Below are 9,158 nucleotides of genomic sequence, written 5' to 3'. Positions count from 1 at the left end.
AGAGGCCTGAAAACTGGCCGTGCGCTTCCAGAAAAGGAGGGAATATGCAGAAGGATGCTGCACCCCAAGAGCGAGGCCTCCGGAGCGGACCCTGTCCCGGAGCCGGCTCTGAGCCGGGGCTGCGCCTCAACCGAGCTTGGGCTTTTAGTCCCGCCTCCCTGCTCAACGCGGATTGGTGGCGGGGAAAATCTCCAGCGCTTATTGGACGGCAGTGGGGCCGTTCCTGCAGACTGTAGTGTTTGGTCGCACCGGAGCGCTACTTGTAGTTTCAGACCCTGGACCGCGCAGCAGCGAAGCAGATGCCTGTGAGGCGTCCTGGGCGGTGACCCGGAGCCGAGAGCATCACCCCGCCCCGCATCCTTCCTCCCTCTGTTTTCTTTTACACCCCTCCCTCCAGTCGGCGACGACTGGCTCTTGGCTCGGTTCAGGTGAGGAGCTGTGCCGCCGCGGCCGAGCTGGGCGCCCCGAAATGGCCGCTGGCTTGAGCTGTCTAAAATGGCGGTCTGGCTCAGCCGAGGACCGCGGCGCTGTCCGCAGCCCCGCCGCGCCCTGGACCGTTGGCTGATGGAGATGAAGTCGAAAGGTGTCGGGTGCAGACAACACGGGGAGCGAGAGGAGTCCTGAGGCGAGGGTGGGCTGCGACGGGAAACGAGCCCCCGAGATGTGGCGACCCCGAGTCACTGAAGGATGGGCGCGCGGGCCGCAGGTGGAGGTGACCCAGGAACACACACAGGTGCGGCGGGACTGCCCGGCTGCCTCTGCATCCCAGTCTTTGCGATGGGGCCGGCGGAGCCGTTCAGCCCCTTCTGCATCCCAGCCTTAGTCATAAATCCAGTGGGGCTGTTCAGCCCTTTCTGCATACCAGCCTTAGTGATGGGTCCAGCGGGGCTGTTCAGCCCCTTCTGCATCCTAGCCTTTGTGATTGGCCTGTGCTCCCACCCCTAAGGGCATTGTTCTCACCTGGGTGAAAGGTGTAAGGCTGGTTCCAGTGTGTTTTCTAGTGTTTTCCCCTCCTCTTCTGGGAGTGAAATGGCAACTTTACACTAGGCAGTACAGATTCTTTGTCCTCCAGAGATTGTGGGAAGCACTTCTAAAGAGGGAAGACATAAATGCTCTGTTAAGAAAACAGAGCTCCTTGCTCTTTTTGACAGCAAGGGGAGGTATCTTAATCTTTTACATGAACCAGTGGCTCCATGAAGTGCTTTTTTGCCACATCCAAACTGAAGTTGAATGGAGAACCTTCTGCTGAAAGGAACAGGATTTTCTATTGCCCATCTTGAGATTGCTGACTTTCTGTTATTGTAACCCATTGCTAAGTCCATTTCTCCGCTCCTGGTCCCAGATCGTTTTAGTGCTTGGAGAGAGAGAAGAGAAACCATGAACTTACAAGTAGTGGGCACGTGGGCTGTGCAGTCAAACTCTTGGTGCTCTGTTCTTGAGTCTTCACTAAGGTGTTGACTAAAATGCATTGACTTAGCAGGTAACAACATCTTTGTGTCTTTCTCTAAAGTGCAGTCAATAATCTCAGATTCTTGAACATTAGATGAATTAATAAAACAGCAGATAGTAAACAATAGTTAGTAAATGCCGTCAAAGGAGACTGATTAGTGAAGGGACAAAATTGGTTATCCCAATCGTATCATATAATACATGTATAGTTTCATTTTAGATTCAGTGCTTAGCGTCAGAGACTGATAGGGGGCTGTACTTTTTAAAAAATAGGTTTAGTTTTGAGTTTTCATATTTCTATGAAGTCAGTGGATAAGGAAGCATTTCGCAGTAGTGGTATGGCCAGGATATTAAGTGGGAGGAAAATACCTGTGTTTTTCCTTTACTGGATGCTAGACATTCTCTGTTTCTAAGAGCTTCACTGTAGTGAAGAGACATTTGTACTGTCTGTATCTAAAATATAGATGGGCATCCGCTTGTTGCAATGTCTAATTGTAATTTTTCTCATTCTAGGCTTTCGGTTATTCCCCTTCCCACCCAGTCCCTTAATGTTATTCTTTTGAAGAGTCTACATGTCAAGCTGCTAAGCTGGAGACAGTGCTTGCAGAAAGACATACACATCATTTCAGGTATCTTGCCTACTAACTGTACCCAGGAGAACCATTTTGATTCAGGGTCTAGCAGGAGAATACAAAGCCTAAACTGTAGCCACCTGAAGTTCAAATCAAAAGTAGCAATGTTTAAGACACAATTTGTACACCTTTCCTTACAAACTTTAATTTCAAACTTAGAAAATAATATTCATTAGGCATTCTTAAGTTTGCATTACTCTTCTAATTGTGATTCTTTTGTTAAGTGAGAAAAATATAAAGTAAGTTATATTTTCTTTAGGTTCTGCTCATCAGCTCTAGCACAACACTAGAGAGAGTAGTTAGTAAAAGTCTACATTACTTTAAATGAATCTTAATTAGGGTAATATTAATATATGTGTAACTTTTAAGTTCAAAGAAACAGCACTTATTTTTGCCGGGTGTGGTGGCGCATGCCTTTAATCCCAGCACTCGGGAGGTAGAGGCAGGCGGAAAACTGTGAGTTCGAGGCCAGCCTGGTCTACATAGCGAGTTCTAGGCCAGCTGGAGCTACAGGGAGACCCTGTCTCAAAAAGACCAAAAAAAAAAAAAAAAAAAAAAGAAAGAAAGAAATAGTACCTATTTTTAATCTGAAATTTAATCTTCACTGTTAACATACAGTACTTAGGAAACACTAGAATTCTGTGTCTTAGAAGACTTGAAACCGTATATATTTTTAATATAGCTCATTAGAATTATTGCAGCTCTAGAGGGGGACTTCTGATGGTATCACTGGTATATTTAATGACAGTGGTTAATCAGAAAGATAAAAGAAATTCTGAAATACTGTGGACCATGAGAAAGTTTGGTAAATTATGGCCTGAACAATATTTTCTGGCACATAAAGTTTTATTGGAACAACCACCCATTCTTTCAGCTGTTGTTTATGGCTACTGTTGTGCTACAACTACAGAGTTGAAGATTTGGCCACAGAGACTATGACCCTCAAAACAAAAATTTGTGTTGTATGGCCTTTTCCAAAATATTTGCCAACCCTTGCCATGGAACATATTTTTAAGGATCCCTTCCTTTAAAATATACATATGAAATCATTATTACTTCTTAGCCTAACTGTTCCCAGATGTTTAAAAGAATGTTAATATTCTCTTACTGAATAAGTGTTTTGAGAAAGCGATGCTGGCAGTAGTTTTTCTTTGTAGTTTATTTTAATATAAGTTGATTTAAATGTAACTTACAACTACTAAACTCATTTCTATAGTTCTTATTTTTATGTGATAATCTACCCTTAAGAAAGGTGTGCCATACCTGAAAGCACCAGGAAGTCACGTGAGAGAGCACCTGATAAAAGAACTGATGTTCACCCTGCACTGATGCGCAGGCAACATTTGCATATCAACTGATGTCTTGCTATACATCATCTCAACTCTCCTCTGTTTCCTGTCTTGTAACGCAACACATTTGTGATATTCAGTGTTAGGTATAAAGTAACCATGTTTTGTACCACAAATTCATTGCCCATGGATCTTTTGCTGAAACAAGGAAGTCTTAAACAAGAAGTAGAATCATTCTGTTACGAAATTGTATCTGAATCAAACAATCACAAGGTTGGAATATTACAAAGTGAAGATGACCAGGTACAGCCTTCAGTTCCTGAAAAATCAGAAGGTGAGCTTGCCAGGGTAAGATTTATGTCTAATTCCAGTAAAATAGCTACATTTAGTAAGAGACCAAAAAGAAGAAAATATGATGAAAGTTATCTGTCTTTTGGATTTACTTACTTTGGAAATAGAGATGCACCTCATGCTCAGTGTGTATTATGTAAGAAAATTTTATCAAATAGTTCTTTAGCCCCCAGTAAGCTTCGAAGGCATTTGGAAACTAAGCATGCTGCATATAGAGACAAAGACATCAGCTTTTTCAAGCAGCATCTGGATTCACCTGAACATAATAAGCCTCCGGCACCTAAAATTGTCAATACAGATAATGAAAGTGCCACGGAAGCATCATACAATGTAAGTTACCATATAGCCCTAAGTGGAGAGGCTCACACTATTGGAGAATTGCTTATCAAACCTTGTGCAAAGGATGTAGTGATGCGGATGTTTGATGAACAATATAGTAAAAAAATAGATGCAGTACAACTCTCGAACAGTACAGTTGCACGTCGAATTAAAGACCTAGCTGCTGACATTGAAGAGGAGCTTGTGTGTAGACTGAAAATTTGTGATGCATTTTCATTGCAACTAGATGAATCCGCTGATGTTTCAGGACTTGCTGTACTGCTTGTATTTGTTCGTTATAGGTTTAATAAGTCTATTGAGGAAGACCTACTTTTGTGTGAATCTCTGCAGAGTAATGCTACTGGTGAAGAAATCTTCAACTGCATTAACAGTTTTATGCAGAAACATGAAATTGAGTGGAAAAGATGTGTTGATGTGTGCAGTGATGCTTCTAGGGCAGTGGATGGAAAAATTGCCGAGGCTGTCACCTTGATGAAGTACATGGCTCCGGAAAGCACCAATAGTCACTGCTTGTTGTACCGACATGCACTAGCTATGAACATCATGCCCATGTCGCTGAAGAATGTGCTAGATCAAGCAGTACAGATAGTCAATTACATTAAAGCTCGACCACATCAATCTCAACTACTAAAAATTTTATGTGAAGAAATGGGTGCTCAGCACACAGCACTTCTTCTAAATACAGAAGTGAGGTGGCTTTCCCGAGGTAAAGTTCTTGTAAGACTTTTTGAGCTTCGGCGTGAACTGTTGGTTTTCATGGATTCTGCTTTTCGACTGTCTGATTGTTTAACAAATTCTTCTTGGCTGCTAAGACTTGCATATCTTGCTGACATTTTTACTAAATTAAATGAAATCAATCTGTCAATGCAAGGAAAAAATGTTACAGTGTTTACAGTGTTTGATAAAATGTCATCACTGTTAAGAAAATTGGAGTTTTGGGCTTCATCTGTAGAAGAAGAAAACTTTGATTGTTTTCCTACACTCAGTGACTTTTTGACTGAAATTAATTCTATGGTTGATAAAGACATTTGTACTGCTATCATACAGCATCTGAGGGGTTTGCGCACCACTCTTCTAAAATACTTTCCTATAACAAATGACAATAATGCTTGGGTTAGAAATCCATTTACAGTAACAGTTAAACCAGCCTCATTAGTCGCACAGGACTATGAAAGCCTGATTGACTTAACATCTGATTCCCAAGTGAAACAGAGTTTTAGTGAACTTTCATTAACTGACTTTTGGAGTGGCCTAATTCAAGAATACCCAAGCATTGCAAGGCGTGCAGTCCGTGTGCTTCTTCCCTTTGCTACAATGCACCTGTGTGAAACAGGGTTTTCCTATTATGCTGCAACAAAAACCAAATACAGGAAAAGACTTGATGCTGCACCTCATATGCGGATCCGATTAAGCAACATTACACCTAATATTAAACGGATATGTGATAAAAAGACACAAAAACACTGCTCTCATTAAAATGGAAGTGTTCTGCATGCCTCTTGGTAACTGTACAATGAAAATAAAAGATAATTTACTTCATCTTTAGTATTGGGGTTTTAAGAAACTAAAAACTTTAAACATGTTATTGTTGACATTTCTTTACATTGTGAGTTTCAGAGGGCTCCATAGTCATAACTGGGAAATGCGGATCCATTAGCATAGCATTTTAGGGTCGAGTCTCTACACATTGGCCTGGCTATACTTACTCTGAAACCCTCCAGTTCTCTGAAACATATCACATGGTTACATGCTTTCCAGTCTCAAAAAAGTAGGTCACCCCATCTTGCTTTCTGGTGACTCCTTTTTGCTCCTCAGTACTTGGACTCAGTGCTTTTCTTTTTCTACATCTTTCCATTTTTACTATTTTTTATGCTTGTGTGTGTTTGCATGTACGTGTGTTTCAGCTGTCAATTGTGTGGTCTTACTATTTCAAATGTTACTGGACTGAGCTTTTAGAAGATCTTATTCAGCTCTCTGTTATTTGGCAGAAGGCTTTACAAAAACTCAGTAAGATGGGAGTCGGGGAGTGGTTGGAGATGAGAAAGGTGAACCAACAAAAAGGGGAATAGAGGTTTCCTACTTCACTGATTGGCATGTTGGCATGTGTATACCATCCACAGTTTTGTTTTGGCTCAGCTATTCTATTGGCTAGAATTCAGTGTGACCCTTCTGTAGAAGTCCTTGAGGAATCCCTTAATTCAATAATAAAAGAACTACAGAGGGAGGGGGGAAAATATGAAGAGTATTTTCAGAAGTCTTTTCAAATTGTATATAGATTATTGTAAATTTCATACACTATAGCCTAAATTAATGAGAGTTCTGTAAAGTACTTGAAGATGACTATATTGAAACTCCCCTATTAATTTATTCTTGGAATGCTATAAAAGATTCCTGACTGGGGCTGGAGAGATGGCTCAGCAGTTAAGAACACTGGTTGTTCTTGCAAAAGACCCAGGTTCGAAGCCCAGCACCCACATGGCAGCTAACAACTGTCCGTAACTCCAGTTCCAGGGGATCCGACAGTCTCTTCTGACCTCCACGGGCATTGTACAACACAGGTGCACTTACCTGTATGTAGGCAATACACGCATACACATAAAATAAAAATAATAAATTTTTTTTTAGAAAAAAAGAAGATTCCTGACACTTTATCTCATTTATTGAAACTAACCTCCCATTTGGAGAAGGATCTCATTAGAGCAAACTGTGGTAAAATGACTTGGGTTCAAGTGCCCATTCTATTATCTAACTAGCTGTTTGACTACAGCCTTCTCAACTTTCTTAAACTTCACAGTTACTTCATTTGTAAAAGTTAGTTATTGGGTTGTCTTGAAGGTTAAGTAAGAGTGTATATAAAAGCTTTGATCTAGAGTAAGTGTACCTCACATGTCCTCTTCATGTCTAACCATGTCCCAGTTAGACTGGACTCAATATAGTTCGTACTTCTGAGTTTTTATTCTCTGAGGAAGCTCGGTAGATTTCTCAGCCACAGCGTGTCTCTTCTTCTAAGGCAAGGTGAACAGGCTCTGCCCCTACTTCAGCCTTTGTCAGTTTAGTAAGCACGTATTTGTCAGTCACCTTAGTAAATGTTTTGTATGTGATTATAACAGTAATATGTCTTAGACTTTTGTGAGGTCACTAAGTAGCAGAATTTAGTCTTTTCCAAAGGTAGTACTTTTTTCCTGTCATTGCCTTCCAGGCTTTTCTAAGAAAAGCAAACAGTGAAACTTTTAAGTACAGCATAAGATTCCCTACTAAAATCGACATTTCTTTGAAATCTCTTTTCTTCTAAATTCATCCAAAAATGGGCCATCTTTTAAAGTATACTTTATTTTCTTGTAAAAAAAAAATATAGATTTGGTCAAAATACCTTGCATGCATATATGAAATTCTCAATAAAGTTTTTGTTAAAAAAAAAAAAAACGCTGGGCGTGGTGACACACGTCTTTAATCCCAGCACTTGGGAGGCAGAGGCAGATGGATCTCTGTGAGTTAGAGGCCAGCCTGGTCTACATAGTGAGTTCCAGGTCAGCTGGGACTACAGGGAGACCCTGTCTCAAAAACACCAAAAAAAAAGTGTGTGTGTATCCATAATATAAAGTTATTTTGAAAATGCGTCATAGTTTCCATTACATGCAATGTATGTTCAAATCCTGATATTAAACATGCCATAGTTTTGAGAAGCATGTGAAAAGCCATAATGCCTGTGTCTATCTTATAGTTCAAGTCTGATAACTGGAAGACTCCCTGTGTGCTTGCTGAGCCTGAGCCCTGATTAAATATCCTTCCAATATACCTCCTTCCTGAAATATTTTGCTTTCCAGTCCTTTCTGAACCACATCTTTTAGGAGTCCAGATTCTTGCATTTAAATCCAATCTCATGCCAGGCGTGGTGGCACATACCTATAGTCCCAGCACTGGGAAGACAAAGGCAGGTGGATCTCTGTGAGTTCCAGGCCAGCCTGGTCTATATAGTTCCACATCAACTGGGGCTACAGGGAGACCCTGTCTCCAAAAAAAAAAAAAAAAAAAAAAAAGAGTGAAGTTCTGATGTGGTCAGCCCCAAGGACTTTCTTGCCTTTAATCTCTACTATTCCTTTTTTTTTTTAATTTCTTTTTTTTATTTTTATTTTGTGTGTATGAGTGTATTGTCTGCATGTGTGTAAGTGTGCCTGTGGAGGTCAGGAGAGGGTGTCAGATACCCTGGAACTGGAGTTACGGACAGTTGTTAGCTGATGTGTGGGTGCTGGGAATCAAACCTAGGTCCTCTGCAAGAGCAGCCAGTATTCCTAACCTAGAAACCCATCTCTCCAGCCCTAGTCTATTATTTCAAATAACTGAAATTACGTAGATTTCTTAGCAATGATTATTTCATGCTACTTTTGCCCTATAAGCACTCATAAATAAAATAGTAGCCAAGATTTTCTGTGGGTCACTTATAAAAACTCAGCAAATGTCTAATAATAAAAAACTGATCAGTGGCTTGGATTTCCTAGTTTAGATGTGAAATACTAAAGTGAGATACAATTTGAGAAAGTAACTTTATAATAGCCTGCATTTCAAGAGCTCCGGAAGCAGCGTTCCTCTGATAAAGTCCCTGTTGCATTAAAATGCGATTTTATTACTTAAAATGTAACTCACCTACAATTTATAAATTACCTGTCAGCTATGGAAATGTAAGTGCCTGTAGAACCTATGTGTGTTTTTTAGTTTCACTGTTTTGTTTTGTTTTTGAGACAGAGTCTTCCTGTAGCCCCAGCTGGCCTGAAACTTGCTGTATAGACCAGGCTGGCCTCGATCTCACAGAGATCTGCCTGCTTCTGCCTCTGTCCCTGCCTCTGCCTCTGCCTCTGCTGGGACTAAAGGTGTGTGGTATCACACCCAGCCCTAGTTTCACTTTTTTAAAGTTATACCTGCACTGTTAATTAGCACATAGGAAAGAATTCTGGAGTTGGTATCCAGAGGTTTGTGTTCTGTAATTAGCTGTTGTAGATTAAGTTCATCCCTCTCAAGGCCTTAGTTTATTTATTAAACAGTTCCCTAAAGGATCTGTTAAAGCAAGCATAGTACCTACCTACACAAGACACTTTTGGAAAGC

The 9,158-nt window shown here is 40.8% G+C and overlaps 1 protein-coding gene across 8 annotated transcripts; it reads left to right on the top strand.

The window, feature by feature from the left end:
• The first annotated feature begins 243 nt into the window (after positions 1 to 243).
• Zbed5 (zinc finger BED-type containing 5) lies at positions 244 to 5,599 on the top strand. 8 transcript variants are annotated; one of them, XM_008853481.3, is made up of 4 exons: positions 244 to 733; positions 1,343 to 1,480; positions 1,963 to 2,078; positions 3,330 to 5,599. In XM_008853481.3, the coding sequence occupies exon 4, from the start codon at positions 3,530 to 3,532 to the stop codon at positions 5,534 to 5,536; it is 2,007 nt and encodes a 668-aa protein (XP_008851703.1). In that variant the 5' UTR covers positions 244 to 733; positions 1,343 to 1,480; positions 1,963 to 2,078; positions 3,330 to 3,529; the 3' UTR covers positions 5,537 to 5,599. The 8 variants fall into 8 exon arrangements, with proteins under 8 accessions (XP_008851703.1, XP_029412155.1, XP_008851699.1 ...); XM_029556295.1 differs by having other exon boundaries at positions 3,298 to 5,599; XM_008853477.2 differs by lacking the exon at positions 1,343 to 1,480 and having other exon boundaries at positions 244 to 428.
• Positions 5,600 to 9,158: the final 3,559 nt, after the last annotated feature.

Source organism: Nannospalax galili, unplaced genomic scaffold (assembly GCF_000622305.1).
Source record: "Nannospalax galili isolate Female #2095 unplaced genomic scaffold, S.galili_v1.0 scaffold44, whole genome shotgun sequence".
NCBI classification, from domain to species: domain Eukaryota; kingdom Metazoa; phylum Chordata; class Mammalia; order Rodentia; family Spalacidae; genus Nannospalax; species Nannospalax galili.
This window is presented reverse-complemented; position numbering and strand designations above follow the sequence as displayed.